The sequence below is a fragment of the Vipera ursinii genome (genome assembly GCF_947247035.1).
Source record: "Vipera ursinii genome assembly, chromosome: 4".
Taxonomy (NCBI): domain Eukaryota; kingdom Metazoa; phylum Chordata; class Lepidosauria; order Squamata; family Viperidae; genus Vipera; species Vipera ursinii.
The window spans coordinates 9,958,647-9,975,157 of record NC_139514.1 but is presented as its reverse complement, the minus strand read 5'-3'; the positions used below and the strand labels follow the sequence as shown (position 1 = coordinate 9,975,157).

The 16,511-nt window shown below is 44.0% G+C and overlaps 1 protein-coding gene across 1 annotated transcript in view; it reads left to right on the top strand.

The window, feature by feature from the left end:
- NOX4 (NADPH oxidase 4) overlaps positions 1-16,511 on the top strand; it is a gene marked incomplete at its 5' end in the record, with an annotated part of 138,434 nt that overhangs the window by 68,220 nt on the left and 53,703 nt on the right. Inside the window, one exon of the mRNA XM_083362136.1 lies at positions 15,012-15,093. Coding sequence (XP_083218262.1) covers positions 15,012-15,093 — 82 coding nt within the window. The remainder of the gene's footprint in view (positions 1-15,011; positions 15,094-16,511) is intronic.

The following is a 16,511-nucleotide window of genomic DNA, read 5'->3' as shown; positions in this document are numbered from 1 at the left end:
TTGCTTCTCGTCCTGCCTTCAGGGACTTTGGAGAATAGCTTGACTCCCTCCTCTTTGTGGCAGCCCCTGAGATTACATAGTTGTAGGTAGAGAAATACAATAGTTTTTCAGAGGGGGTGAAGCAGCAGTAACTTAAAACTGTCATCTTTGGTTGACAGTGAAACAAGGGAATTATAGTCAAATCGTAGACGTAGAGTTCAACTTCCTGTGCAGTACTGGAATAAAAATTAGAGCATCCACGACAGATGGCTGTCTAGCCTCTGAGAGCTGAAAGGGACCATTTAGGCTATCTTATCCCAATCCCTATTTGGCACAAAAATACAAATTACAGAGCACTGACAGATGGCTGTCTCTTCTCTGCTTGAGCATAATCAGTGAATGAGAACCCACCACATCTCTTAATAATTGCATCTTCTATTGACTGAAATACTCCTGCTTCTTTTTTTCTTACCGTTCAGTCGTAATCTGCATCCCCTTCACTTGATTCCGCGCACTGTGGAATGATGGAGAGGAGATCTTGACCAAAAATGTGTGGCTTGCTTTATCAGTTGATTCTGAAACCCAACTCAACATGCAAATTCTTATCTTTAAATTGCTAAATGGCTTGGAACCTTTTAAAGTCAAGGGAACTTCTTTATCCCCTATAGTTAGATGGCGGATAGGGCCTTTTCTGTGGTGGCTTCAAAGTTAAAGGAATGTCTTGCTAGTTAGGATTTCCAGGTCCTATCCTTACTGGTTTTTAGGGAAACAATGAAGATTTATTCATTCATTCATTCATTCATTCATTCATTCATTCATTCATTCATTCATTCAGTTTCCCCTGAATGAGTTATAGTTCTGTCTAGGATACCCTGCAGATCTGGGAGTTTATAAACTTAATTTCCTGTGAATATTTAAAATTCCTGTTCTCTACTCCATCAGCTTGTATACTTTCTTTTTTCCTCTGGGTTTGATTGGACAAAACGTCTTCCTGTTTTAGAAATATTGCTAATAATCTGGCCATCCTGAATTTTTTTTAAAAATCCCATTTATATCCCGCCCTTCTCCGAAGACTCAGGGCGGCTTACAATCTAAGAAGCACAAATCAATGTGCTTAGCAATAGCCTTCATTCTATGTATATGCCTGCTTATTAGGGCTTTCGCCCCCCCCCCCCAGCGGCATTATTACAAAGTCAGCTTATTGCCCCCAACAATCTGGGTCCTCATTTTACCTACCTCGGAAGGATGGAAGGCTGAGTCAACCTTGAGCCTGGTGGGACTCGAACCTGCACTAATTGCAGGCAGCTGGTGTTACTTAAGGAGGCATTAGCCCACTGCTCCACCAAGAGAAACTCAGATTTTTGTTTTTGTTTTTATGACCTTGAGTCATAATAAACAATTAAAAATGCATGTAAAAGCAAACCAAGACATCCCTACCAAGTAGGAGACTTCATCGGAATGTCTTTAATTTTTTTAAAAAAATATATAGCAAGGTTCTCAGTTTGAGACTTCTCTAAGCTGAACTCCCGGAGAAGATACTCCTGCGTTTTCCCCAATTATTTCTGTCAGTCAGAACTGTATGGTAATAAACATGTAAGCTAGATCCTGGGAAATGCACAGTCCTTTTCCACAGCCTTCTCTGGCAGACTCTCCTGAGTCTTAAGTTAGCAGGAGGTTTACTGGGAATCCAGCTGCAGAAGAACTGACTCACTATTGTTGTTGATTTCAGAACAGCTAGCGAAAAAATCTATTTCCTTCTTCCCTTGTTTCAGAATTCTTTCCCTGAGTTATCCGACTCTTTTTTTTTATTAAAAAAGTTTTAATAACTCCCACCCTCTTCCCCCTCCCCAACCCTCCCCAACCCCTCCCTCCCTTTCCCCTCCCCCCCCCACTTCCCAGAGCTGAATACAGGGTATAAAAATACAAACAATCATAATCTAACTTACGCAAACAATCCTAAACTATTTAAACTATCGCACTTTAACTCATATAGATAAACTCCAAACATATATATATATATATCATATTAATAATTATTCAAATACAAAATAATACTTTTTAATCTAATACCCAATAAAAACAATCACAGATAAAACAATTTATATCAATTTTCTAAAACTATTCTTCTTTCCAACTAGGCTTTAAATTCATACTAAAACCAAGTTTATACAACCTTTCCTTCTCCTAATATATTATACAACTTAAAATACCATACCTTACTTTCCAAACTTAATTTTTTTTATATAATCACATCATTCTTATATTTTCTATTACCTGTTTCATTATTACCCATAAAAATATTACAAGTTAACTTCAATCACAGATAAAACAATTTATATCAATTTTTTTAAAAAACTATTCTTCTTTCCAACTAGGCTTTAAATTCATACTAAAACCAAGTTTATACAACCTTTCCTTCTCCTAATATATTATACTACTTAAAATACCATACATTACTTTCCAAACTTAAATTTTTTTATATAATCACATCATTCTTATATTTTCTATTACCTGTTCCATTATTACCCATAAAAATATTACAAGTTAACTTTCATCTATAATTTTTCTCAAAGTTGCACCAAAGCATATCACAAAGTATATACCAACCACACAATATCCACCTTCTTATCACACCATAACTATACGTACCAACCAAATAACAAATCATAACCTACAGAATATCAGTAAGCACTACTACAAATCTTCCCAATTAAATTTTCATAATTATCTTAAAACTAAAGCAACATAAAATATTACATAGTTATTTTATAAGGGTGAAAAGTATATCCCCAAATATTTAGTCCTTCTAACAATCTCACTTCCCATAATCCTTATTACATTATCTCCTGTAGTTATGCAACTAAATCTTCAGGCTTGATTCATTCGTCCAGAAGCAGCACGCCTCTTCCAATTTCTGGCCTTCTCCAGTGGTACTGAAATTTGATCCACTCCTGTAGCTTTCACATCTGTCTGTATTAGCCCTTCATCATCTTGTAGATTCTCTCTGTAACGTTGAGACTCTCTCTCACCTTTTTTCTTTGTAGATTCCAAAAATGGTATGGGGGCTGGTTTTAAAACATTACTGTAGAAATCACATGCCTGAATCACCGTAGTAAAACAATGCCTCGTACCTTCATAGATCACCACCATACCCACTGGTATCTGCCATCTAAACTTGATATCACGTCATCTCAATCCTTGTGTCAAATTCCTTCCTTTTTCTTAAAATTCTTGAGGGGATCTCTTTTAAAATCAGAACTTTTTGCTCAGCAATTACAAAATCAATATTGTAGGAGGCCTGGATAACTTCATTTCTAATCATTCTCTTTGTAAAATAAACCACCACATCTCTGGGTAATTTCCTTTGTCTTGCAATCCAAGAATTAACACGAAAAATTTTATCTATATCTTCCATTATTTCATCTGCTGGTCGTCTCAGCACCCCCTCCAAAGCCTCAGAAACCATTTTCTTCAAATTTTCCTTAGGATTTTCTTTTAGGCCTCTAATCCTTAAAGCAAACTCCATCTGATAATATTGTGTCGAGATCAAATCATAATCAATTTTCTCTACCACATTTTCAGTTTCTGTCATTTTTGCTTCCAGTCTATTATCATTTTGAGTAAGATCTTCCACTCTTTCATCCAAATTCTCAATGCATTTAACCATGCCTTGCATTGCAGATATAATGTCTGCTCTCAGTTCTGTTAATTTCTCTGTAATCTTTTCATCCATAACCTTAGCTAGTTTTTCTGTTAACTTCTCCTCCAACTTTTTATCCATTATCTCAGCAAATTGTTGCATTTGCTTTTCCATAGTCTCCTGCAGCAAATTCTGCAAATCTTTTACTGTAAAAGCTGATGCAGATACGGGTACAGGGGACAATAAAGTTTTCAACGAAGACTGCTGCACCAGAGCAGGAACTTTAATTTAATTTAATTTAATTTAATTTAATAACATTTATATACCGCCCTTCTCCCTGAGGACTCAGGGCGGTTCACAGGGCAGAATAAAATAGTGAATACAAACATTAAAAAAACATTAAACAAATTGCCCTAGTTAAAAACAATATAAATACAACACTAAAAACCCCCAGAAAAGTTAAAAAACAAAAAATAAAATAACCCCAACACTCCCCCTCAGGCTAGGCCGGCTTGTACAAACAGAAATGTCTTAAGATCGCGACGAAAGGAGCGAAGATCGGGCGCCATCCGGAGCTCAACCGGTAGCTGATTCCACAGCTCCGGAGCGCCCACAGAGAAGGACCTCCCCCTGGGGGCCACCAATCGACATTCTCTGATCGGTGGCACCCTGAGGAGGCCCTCTCTGTGGGAACGCACAGGGCGCAGGGAGCTTGATGCCGGCAGCAGATGTTCCCTGAGGTACTCCGGCCCCGTGCCATGGAGTGCTTTAAATACCGTTACCAGTACCTTGAATCTCACCCGGAAGACAACTGGCAACCAATGCAGCTCACGGAGCAGAGGCGTAACGTGGGAGTATCGGGAGACTCCCAACACCACTCTCGCGGCTGCATTCTGTACCAGTTGGAGCTTCCGAGTAGTCCTCAAGGGCAGCCCCATGTAGAGAGCGTTGCAGTAGTCCAGACGAGAGGACACGAGCGCATGAGTGACCGTGCATAAATCGTCCCGGCTAAGATAGGGCCGCAACTGACGCACCAGGCGAACCTGTGCGAAGGCCCCCCTAGTCACGGCTCCTATATGGTCTTCCAAAGTGAGCCGTGAATCCAGGAGGACCCCCAAGTTGCGAGCCCTATCTACGGGGGGTAATAGTTCACCCCCCATAACTAGAGGTGGAATGTCCGAATAAACCCGGGACGAAGGTATGCAAAGCCACTCAGTCTTGTCGGGGTTGAGCTGGAGTCTGTTCCTCCCCATCCAGACCCGAACCGCCTCCAGGCAACGGGACATCACGTTGAGGGCATCACTGGGGTGGTTTGGGGTCGAAAAGAAAAGTTGGGTATCATCAGCGTACTGATGATACCCAACTCCAAAGCCACGAATGATCTCACCCAGCGGCTTCATGTAGATGTTGAACAGGAGAGGCGAGAGGACCGACCCCTGAGGAACTCCACAAATGAGAGACCTCGCGGTCGACCTCTGCCCCCCTGCCAACACCGACTGCGAACGTCCCAAGAGATAGGAGGAGAACCACTGTAAAACTGTGCCTCCCACTCCCAATCCCCTGAGACGCCGCAGCAAGATACCATGGTCGATGGTATCGAAAGCCGCCGAGAGGTCTAATAGGACTAGGACAGAGGAATGCCCCCTGTCCCGAGCCCTCCAGAGATCATTCACCAGCGCGACCAATGCCGTCTCCGTGCTGTACCCGGGCCTGAAACCCGATTGGTACGGGTCTAGATAATCCGCTTCATCCAGGACCAAAGGGAGCTGATGCGCCACCACACTCTCAACAACCTTCGCAAGAAAGCGAAGGTTGGAGACAGGACGAAAGTTGTTCAATACAGCCGGGTCCAGGACAGGCTTCTTGAGGAGAGGCCTCACCACCGCCTCCTTCAAGACGGCGGGGAAGATACCCTCACTCAAAGAGGCCGATATAACTGCCTGGAACCAGCTGCGTGTCCTCTCCCGGGCTGCATAAACCAGCCAGGAAGGGCACGGGTCCAGTAAACATGTGGTGGTGCTCAGCCTCCCCATGATCCTGTCCACTTCCTCTGGAGTTACAGAATCAAACTCCTCCCAGATGATATCGACAAGACCACCCGTGTCCTGATCGTCAGACTCTGCCCAGTCAGAGTCCAAACCGGTCCGAATCCGAGCGATTTTGTCCGACAGATGTTGGTTAAACTCCTCGGCACGTCCCTGCAAGGGATCCTCCCTCACCTCCTGATTTAGGAGGGAGCGAGTCACCCTAAACAGGGCGGCCGGGCGATTATCTGCGGACGCAATAAGGGTGGCGAAGTGGTTAGACCTCGCCTCCCTAATTGCAGCGAGATAAGACCTAATATAGGCTCTTAGTCGCAATCGGTCGGGTTCGGATCGGCTGGACCTCCAACCGCTCTCTAGGCCCCGTCTCCGACGCTTCATCTCCCGGAGCTCCGCAGAGAACCATGGAGCCCGACGGGATCTGCACCGGGTCAGGGGCCGCAAGGGTACAACTCGGTCAAGGGCCTCAGTGGCCGTCCTTTCCCAGGCCTCCACTAGGGCCTCGGCCGAGCTGTGAGTGAGGGAGGCAGGTGGGGACCCCAGCGCCGCCTTTAGAAGATATAGCCGCCATTTTCACCCACTATTGTTAGCTACGCACTTCCACTTACGAGCTCAGCAAAGTCCATTGAGTTAAAGATCAAAACACCATCTTCACCAAAATCTTCTGCATCGCTCTGCCTGCGTCCTCATACTCAAAAGTTCTTCCTTGCTAGCAGGGATGGTTGCGAACGCCCTGTTCTGCTCCAAAAAACCCGGAGCAGAGGCGCCTCGCAGTCTGGAGCATGCCCAGGTTTCGGGGGGGCTCAATCCTTCAGCCGCCAAAACTTTAAGTTCTGGCAGCCCCGGAGAGCTCTACCCCTACCTGGACGCTCACCCCCTCCTCTTCTCTCGAGGAGGGGGCTTCCGAGCCGCCGAAACAGCTGATCGGCGCTGTTTTCGGCGGCTCTACGGAGCCGCGAGGCTGACAGCCGAAGAATGGCTGCCTCCGGCGATGCCTTGCCATCCAGAAGTCCACGTTATCTGACTCTTAATGCATTGCATTGCTCCCATCATTCTCTCATTTTAAAAAAAAATCTACAAAACAAAACAGAAGGAGAGCAAATAGTGGTTATGACAAAGAGATCTCTCCTTCCCCACTTTTGGTTCTTTTTTCCCCAAAATTCTAAGTTGTTTTATTTTAACGATTTATTTTTAAATTGTGAAGTCGTGTCCAACCCATCGCGACCCCATGGACAACGTTCCTCCAGACCTTCTTGTCCTCTACCATCTTCTGGAGTCCATTTAAGCTCACCCCTACTGCTTCAGTGATTCCATCCAACCACCTCATTTTCTGTCGTCCCCTTCTTCTCTTGCCCTCAATCTTTCCCAGCATTAAGCTCTTCTCCAGTGAGTCCTTCCTTCTCATTAGGTGGCCAAAGTATTTGAGTTTCAACTTCAGGATCTGGCCTTCTAAAGAGCAGTCAGGGTTGATCTCCTCTAGGACTGACCGGTTTGATCGCCTTGCAGTCCAAGGGCCTTGCAGGAGTCTTCTCCAGCACCATAGTTCAAAGGCCTCAATTCTTTGGCGCTCAGCCTTTCTTATGGTCCAACTTTCACAGCCATTTAACGATTTATAGAGCCACCCATTTTACAGTAATGACTCTGGCGAGCACACAAAGATTAAAACCATTAGAATAGTATGAACCCGTGACCTACTGGTTAAACAGCAAGCCCTAAAACCAAACCACTTCACCAAAAGACCCCACAAACTGCCTGGCTCAAAAGCCTAGTTCAGGAACCAGATCTTCACACCCTTGCAGTAGAGTTGGGGCTCTGGAGAGCTGCTCCTGGGGGGGGGGAAAGCTGTTCCACAGGACAGAGGCAGACCCAAAGTAGGCACAACTGTGAGGTTCAACAGGATGGTCATGTTTACGGCAATAGACCTGGAAGAATATGTCGACTTGCAAGGAGACGGCCCTGTTTACCCTAACTGTGCAGCATCCAAACACTCTTCAAGGGCAGCCCCCATGTTGAGCATATTGCAGTAATCCTAACGATAGGTGACTAAGCAGATAGGTCACCATGAGCGGAGTTAGCTTGGTGGAATAATAGTTGACAATTTCAACGCACGTTCATTAGGATGAAAGAAAAAAAAGCAGGATAAAATACTAATATTTTCTAACTGCTGATGCCCTAAACCAGTGTTTTTCAAACTTGGCATCTTTAAAATGTGTCAACTTCAATTCCAAGAATTTCCCAGCTGGCATGTGAAGTTGAAGTCCAGACCTGTTAAAGTTGCCAAGTATGAAAAACTGTGTTCTAAACTGTCTATGATTAAGAATTTGATCCATTTTCAGCAGAAACTTCACGACAATGTACAGGTAATCCTTGAGTTGCAATGGAGCCTGCCCATTACAGTCGTAAGTCATAACAGTCTAAAAACAGATTGGTCACATGACCAATCCCAATTTTTATGATGGTATTTGCAGTGGTAGGTAACCGAACGTGGTGGTCGTTAAGCGAAACCTTGTTCACTATGGCACAGTTTTGCCAGAAAGCAGAAGTAAACGACTGCAAACAGCCGTAAATGCAGCCATTTCGCTGAGCACCTCAGATGTGATCACGTCACCCAGGGTGACTGTCAGAACTTCAGATCTGGGTCATAAGTCCTCTTCTTCAGGTAGGTCATAACTTTGAATGGTTGCTAAGCAACTGGTCGTAAGTCTAGGACTACCTGAATACAATTCTGAATGTTTGCAAGAACACAAGTCTCTTGTGGGTGATGTAAAGAATATTCCCATTTCTCATATTTTTAAATTGCTTGGTCTCCTCTAGTTTTCCATGGCAGCATATTGTCTGAAGCTGTTTTGGGCATTTCTTTCCTGCTAATGAAAAGGGAATTAATTGTGTTTGTAGTATAGCAATTTATGTTTCTACAGCTGTACGCTTCCCATTAGTTGGGAACAAGAACAAACATTTGTTTGTCCTAGAGAACTTTCTATGAGTGTTTTTTTTCCCCCTCTCTCTTTGTCTCTTTCCTGCATATACATGTTTTTGCCCTTGCGTAGGCATTGAAAAGAAATAACGGAATAACAGGATAATGGAATAACAAATTTGGAAGGGACTTTGGAGGTCTTATAGTCCAGCCCCCTGCTCAAGGGGGAGACCCTATACCATTTCAGACAAATGGCTGTCCAGTCGCTTCTTAAAAACGTCCAGTGTTGGAGCACCCACAACTTCTGGAGACAAGTTGTTCCACTAATTAATTGTTCTAATTGTCAGGAAATGTCTCCTTAGTTCTAGGTTGATTCTCTCCTTGATTAGTTTCCATCCATTGCTTCTTGTCCTGCCTTCAGGTGCTTTATAAAATAGGTAGACCCCCTCTTCTTTGGGGCAGCCCTTCAAATACTGGAACACTCCTATCATGTTGCCCATAGTCCTTTTTTCCACTAGATTAGCATTCTTCATATGTTTTAGCCTTCAGCCCCCTAATCATCTTTGTTGCTCTTCTCTGTGTCCTACACTCTTTCCTGTTGCTCTTTCCACTCTGCGTCCTACATCTTTTTTATATCCTGGCGACCAAATCAGATTGCAATATTCCAAGGGTGGCCTTACCAAGGCGTTATAAAGTGGTACTAACACTTCACGTGATCTTGATTCTATCCCTCGGTTAATGTAGCCACAAATTGCAATGGCTTTTTTCACGGCTGCAGCGCACTGTTGGCTCATATTGAAGTGATTGTGTCAGAATCCATTTATATTGCATTTCTAACTATCTCCTCTGAGCTAAAACCTAATCTGACCTTCCCCTGGATTCTGCCATATTCCCAAGGGGGATAGGGGATAGGCATGCCGGTTTTATTGCTTTTACTTTTGTTTATTCACCTTCCTGTCTGCTATCCATTACAATGTAACACACTGCTTTCTATATACTATGCAGCTCTCTGAACTTTTTCTCCCTAGGAAAAGGGGTGGGGGAAGAGACACAAACCTCCGGGATCTGGTTTATTTATCCAAAGGAGGTGTGAAGAGCTGTAGAATGATCATGCTGCAAACGGAACCGGATTGATGTTATCTTTCCTTTCCCACGATGGACTTACCACCTGGGGATTGGCCGGTCCTGGAACTGCCAGATGAACTGTGGGGTGGGGTTTGCTTGGAGACACTTTAAAAATATTGATCTGTAAGGGAATCCCTCAGATCCTGTCTATTATGCCTGCTATCTCCTATTTCTTAGTAAAAGTTCCTGCTTGGAAGAAACTGTCTCCAAGAATCCTGCTTTCTTAAGATGTGGGTGAAGTCGGTCCTGACAGATTGTCCACTATGACGCCAAGACCCCTCTCACAGTTACTGTTATTGAGCCAAGTTTCATCTAATCTGTACCTATAGACTTAGTTTTTTTCTTGCCTAAGTGTAAAAACCTTATTTTTTTCTACACTGAATTTCATTTTGTTAAGATAGGGACCAGTGCTCAAATCTGTTGAGATCCATCTGGAACTTGAGCCTGTGTTCTGGGGTGAACAATTGGTGAGGGGTAACTTCTCTGCGGGGATGCGGTGGCTCAGTGGGTTAAGATGCTGAGCTTGTCGATCAGAAGGTCAGCAGTTTGGTGGGTCGAATCCCGAGTGCCGCATAACAGAGTGAGCGCCTGTTACTCGTCCCAGCTTCTGCCAACCTAGCAGTTCGAAAGCACGTAAAAATGCAAGTAGAAAAATAGGGACCACTCCGGTGGGAAGGTAACAGCGTTCCGTGCGCCTTTGGCGTCTAGTCATGCCGGCCACATGACCACGGACACATCCTCGGACAAGCGCTGGCTCTTCGGCTTTGAAACGGAGATGAGCACCGGGCCCTAGAGTTGGAAACGACTAGCATGCATGTGAGGGGGAACCTTTACCTTTACCTTTTAACTTCTCTGAGGGAGTCAGCAAAAATGAAGGAAGCTGATAACTCTCCAGCATTTAACCGACTTTCCAAGAGTGTTGATTCTGTCTGGTTTTTGGGTTGTAACCCTGCTGATTACATCTCAGGAGAGAAGGAGAAGTTTTCAAATGTTGTTTGTAGTTTTTCCATTTTGAAAAATATTTCCATGAAATGTTTGCTGAGGAGGTAACATGGAAAGGATCTCCTGATGTCATAAAGATAGTCCTTGATTTACAACCAGTTCCTTAGCAATCATTCAGAGTTGCAATAAACCTTCCCGGGGCTTTTTATAATCCAGATCGGAAGTTATGATGGTGAGGCATCCATCCTTCCTGTAGTTATGTGGTTTCATTTTTAGATGATCAGCAAAGGATCTGTATTTATGGCTGTTTGCACTGTCCAGCAGTCATGTGACTGTGATTTATATAATAATAATAATAATAATAATAATAATAATAATAATAATAATAATAATAATAATAAGAAGAAGAAGAAGAAGAAGAAGAAGAAGAAGAAGAAGAAGAAGAAGAAGAAGAAGAAGAAGAAGAAGAAGAAGAAGAAGAAGAAGTTGGAAGGGACCCTGGAGGTCATCTAGTCCAACCCCTTGCTCAGGCAGAAAACCCTATACCATTTCAGACAAATAGCTGTCCAGTCTCTTCTTAAAAACTTCCAGTGTTGGAGCATTCACCACTTCTGGAGGCAGGTTGTTCCACTGGTTAGTTGTTCTAACTGTCAGGAAGTTTCTCCTTAGTTCTAGGTTGCTTCTCTCCTTGATTAGTTTCCATCCGTTGCTTCTTGTCCTGCTTTCAGGTGCTTTGGAGAATAGCTTGACTCCCTCTTCTTTGTGGCAGCCCATGAGATATTGGAAGACTGCTATCATGTCCCCCCTCGTCCTTCTCTTCATTAACTAGACATACCCAATTCTAGCAGCCGTTCCTTATATGTTTTAGCCTCCATTCCCCCAATCATCTTTGTTGCTCTTCTCTGTACTCTTTTTAGAGTCTTAACATCTATTTTACATCGTGGTGACCAAAACTGGATGCAGTATTCCAGGTGTGGCCTTACCAAAGCATTGTAAAGTGGTATTAGTAATTCACGTGATCTTGATTCTATCCCTAGCACTGTGTTGGCTTTTTTAGCAGCTGCAGTACACTGCTGCAACATTTACAATATTGTTGTGGGAAACTGGCGTGTAGTTCTAGTGTCCTGCAAAAAACACCATTTGCTTAACAAATAGCACTCACTTAAGGACCACGGTGATGTTTGCTTAATGACCACTAGGTGTGCTTACGATCCCCATGTTAAAAATTGTTGCAGTATGGGTCCTAAAATTGGGTGTGATCACACGATGACCCACTTAATAACCAGCATGACTTACAATCATAATCCCAGGCTAAATTAGGGTCATAAATCGAGGACTACCTCTACAAGTGAAAGGAGATTTGTATTTGATGCTAGGATAGTCTGCCTGCTGTTTTAAGAGCGGGTACGGTACCACGATTAAGAAGGTGCTTTTCATCCTTGGCAACTTTGAGATTTCTGGACTTCAACTCCCAGAATTCCTCAGCCAGCAAGTTAATTTTCTTTCAGTTCTTGTTCTGAGTAAAAAAAAAAGAAATGAAGAAAGCACCCCTGTGTGCCCTATCTTGAGAGGCCAGAGGAAGAAAGAGCTATAAATGAAATAAATACAAATGGCACTTCTATGACAAGTATAGGGACGCGGTGGCTCAGTGGGTTAGGACGCTGAGCTTGTCGATCAGAAGGTTGGCAGTTTGGCGGGTCGAATCCCGAGTGCCGCGTAACAGAGTGAGCGCCTGTTACTCGTCCCAGCTTCTGCCAACCTAGCAGTTCGAAAGCACGTAAAAATGCAAGTAGGAAAATAGGGACCACTACGGTGGGAAGGTAACAGCGTTCCGTGCGCCTTTAGTGTCTAGTCATGCCGGCCACATGACCACGGAGACGTCCTCGGACAAGCGCTGGCTCTTCAGCTTTGAAACGAAGATAAGCACCATCCCCTAGAGTCGGAAACGACTAGCATGCATGTGCGGGGGAACCTTTACCTTTACTACTTTTTATGACAAGTATTATTAGCCTCATTGTTCCCAGATCTGAAACATTTATGGGGACACAATAGAGTTTGTGTTCTTAGCAGTCAATCAGAAAGAATTGAGGGTCACCAGAAGAATCTCTGTAGAAGGGGAGAAGGTGTACAAAAGAGCACTGGTTCCTTCCCAGAGGCTGGAAATATTTACTATGTTTTATGTTTCCATTTAAAAGCAGTTTACAGGAAAATATGAAGGTATTGCTGTAGAGCAGACATTTCAAACTCGCAAATCACGTGATGTCGCGCAATGTATCAGAACTTTTTCCCCATTCCCTGCAATGGGGTGGGTGCGGTTTCCTCATGACGCATCCAGCCTGCGGGCTGGCAGTTTGACACCCATTGTACCACTTCTAGGATATGGCATCCTAAGTACCACCATCTGCCTAGCAAGGTGTCAAAAACTTGATGACCAAAAAAAAAAAAGTGATGAAGTACAGGTAGTCCTTGACTTACCACAGTTCGCTTAGTGACTGTTCGAAGTTACAATGGCACTGAAAAAAGTGCCCCCTGAGCGACAGCCGAGCAAGACACCTGCCTGCCTGCCCGGCGGCGCTCTTCCTCCTGTCTGAGGTTTTCATCTTTGTGAGCATTTCTGTTGAGGATTGGCAGCGGGGGTGGGGTGGGTGGTGTTTGGTTTTTATTCCCCCCCCTCTGCTGGGTGGTTGCAGCAGGTTTTGGTCACTTCACATGACCCTGGGACACTGTGACCGTCACAAATATGAATGAGTTGCCAAGGATCTGAATGTAAACCACAAGACCCTGGAGATGTATGCAACATGACATACAAAGCCCTACATGGCATGGGTCCAGATTACCTACGGGAGCACCTACTGCCAGCGTCAACACCCCTCCGTCCGGTGCGCTCCCACAGAGAGGGCCTCCTCAGGGTGCCACCAGTCAGAGAATGCCGGCTGGTGGCCCCCAGGGGGAGAGCATTCTCAGTGGGTGCACCAACCCTTTGGAACGGCTTGCCTACCGAAATCCGGATGGCCCCCGACCTTCGCACCTTCCGGCGTGACTTAAAAACCTACCTATTCCAGCAAGCCGGCCTGGCCTGATAGATTTTGGGGTTTCATTTGTTTTACTTTTTGTTTTACTGTATACTGTATACTTACCTTGCTCTGTACACCGCCCCGAGTCCTTCGGGAGAAGGGCGGTATATAAAAACAAACAAATAAATAAAAATAAATAAATTCCAGCTGATCGGCGCTTCTTCTGGGCTCAGCAAAAGTGCCAGGATTAGTGCTGAGCTCCAGCTGGAGCCTGGTGCTGATCCTGGCGCTTCCGCTGAGCCCTGACAGCCCTGCAGCTCCAGCCGTCTCACGCTCAAGCTTGTGCGATGCTGCCACCGGTTCAGCTCATTCCCCTCCCCTGCTACCACTTTTCTAGGATGGTCACGTGCCACTTGCCAGGTGCCAATGTACCACAGGTGGTACCTGTGCCACTGGTTGAAAAGCCCTGCTGTAGAGTACATGTAGTCCTTGACTTAGCTCATTTAGTGACCATTCAAAGTTATGGAAGTGATAAACATGACCTATGACCATTTGTCACACTTACAACCATTGCAGCATCCCCAGGGCTACCGGATTAAAACTTGGCAACTGACTCACATTTATGATGGTTGCAGTGTCCCGGGGTCAGGTGACCCACCTTTTGCAAAATTCTGACCAGCAAAGTCAACGGGGAAAACAGGTTCACTTAACAACCGAGTTACTAACTTATCATCTACCAGTGATTCATTTAATACTTGTGGCCAGAAAGGTCATAAAATGGACATTGATCTCTGGACATTAGAAATGATTGGCCCACGGAGATACATGTACGAGTAGAAATTCAGTTCTCTCAAATCCAGTCCTTGTTCAATAACTCACCATTCAGGGTTCTTGAATTGCATTTTACAGCAGAAACAGCTAATTTTGGCAACCTTGAGGGATGCTGGAAAATGTCGTTCATCAGCACCGGAAGAGTTTATTTCTTTTTATCTGCCTTTATTATTTGTACAAATAACTCAAGATAGCAAGCATATCCAACACAACTTCCTCTTCCTATTTTCTCCACAACAACAACCCTGTGAGGTGAATTGGGCTAAAATAGAATAACTAGCCCAAAGTCACCCAGCTGGCTTTCATGCATAAGGTGGAACTCGAATTCCCAAACTCCCGCTTTCTAGACCAAGCTGGTCTTCAGATTTCTCCTCACCTGCTGTTACTACCTGACCATGACAGCTATGATGGCCTTATGGGCTATTTATATAGGCACAATCTAAATTCAGTGACTGTGTTGAAAGGGCCAGTTCCCCTGCATCAAAATGTTATGCGTTTGTTTATATTTATTACCCATTTTACAGAGAGATTGCGAGATCAGCTGCTCCTACACGCAAGCTGGGATGCTGCGATTCTGCCAGTCTCCCATCACAGATGTTATCCTAAGTAAGTAAACCCAGGAACAATTTTTAAAACGGGGAACTTTTGATACGACTCTCGGTAGAAAGTGAGGTGGGGGGATACCTCCTGGAAGATAATCGACTGATGGATCAGCATCTTTTGAGCACCTAGTTTGGTGAGATGCTCTTTGTTTTGCTTCACCCTGTATGTTTAAATAACAAACACCTGTTCCTTTATGCAATTTATACATATGAGAGAGTTTGACTTTTTCCTGATACAGATTTTTGGATAATTTTTGTTTACAAGTTCGTAAATTTTGAGGAAGCTTCTGCAAACATATATATATATGCAGTGGTGTGATTCAAATAATTTAACAGCTGGTTCTCTGCCCTAATGACCGTTTTAAGTATAAAAAAACCACGTACCGAAAGGCAGTACGTGGTGACCTCGCCCCCTTTCCCGTATGCGCCAGTCGGGATACCAGAGGGATGCAGAGTCTATTCCTAAAATTACCTAGCACCACCCAGTTTTCACCTGAGTGACGTGATCAAAGGCACCATGTCTTCGTTTGGTTTCCATCATTCCCCTCATGGACTTCCCCCCTCCCGGGCCTGGAAGAAAGTTGAACGAAAACCAGACGTGTTCTGGAAAGCACAGATTTATCATAACCGGTTCGTCAAACTCAACAAAAAATTAGGTATCGGTTTTGCCGCACCAGTGCGAACCAGCTGAATCCCATCAGCACATTTATGTGAAGTAGGTTTGCTAGTATCATTATGTCTTCAAGTATATTTACTTACTTATTAATTGTATTTGCTGCCCCACCTCATTTGAAAGTGACTCTGGGCAGCATAAAATGTTAAAGTCATCAGAAATAAACATCCCTGACCCAATAAAATGACAATACATTCAAAGTAAAATCATAATGGTTATAGCATCTTCTGGTCATACACACACACACACACACACACACACACACACACACACACAGCATATACATATATGCTGTAGATCAGTTTATATCAGGGGTAGGCAACCTTGGCTCTTTTATGACTTGTGGACTTCAAGTCCCAGAATTCCTGAGCCAGCATGGCTCAGCTTGGAAACCTCTCCCTTTCCCCTCAGCATGGCTGGCTCAGGAATTCTGGGAGTTGAAGTCCACGAGTCATAAAAGAGCCAAGATTACCTACTCCTGGTTTATACCAAATGCACACAAATGTTTCTGCTGCTGATATTGTTATTGTCATTGTTGCTGTTGTTATCCATACCATTGGGTAGGAATAGTTGGCCTTTAATTTTTTTTTTACAGGTAATCTTTGACTTACAATCATTCATGTAGTGACCGTTCAAAGTTACGACAAAGAAAACAGTGGTTGATGATTGTTTTTCACACTCACGACTAGTTGCAGTATCTCCCTAGTCACATGATCAAAATTCAGAGGCTTGGCAACTGGCATATACAT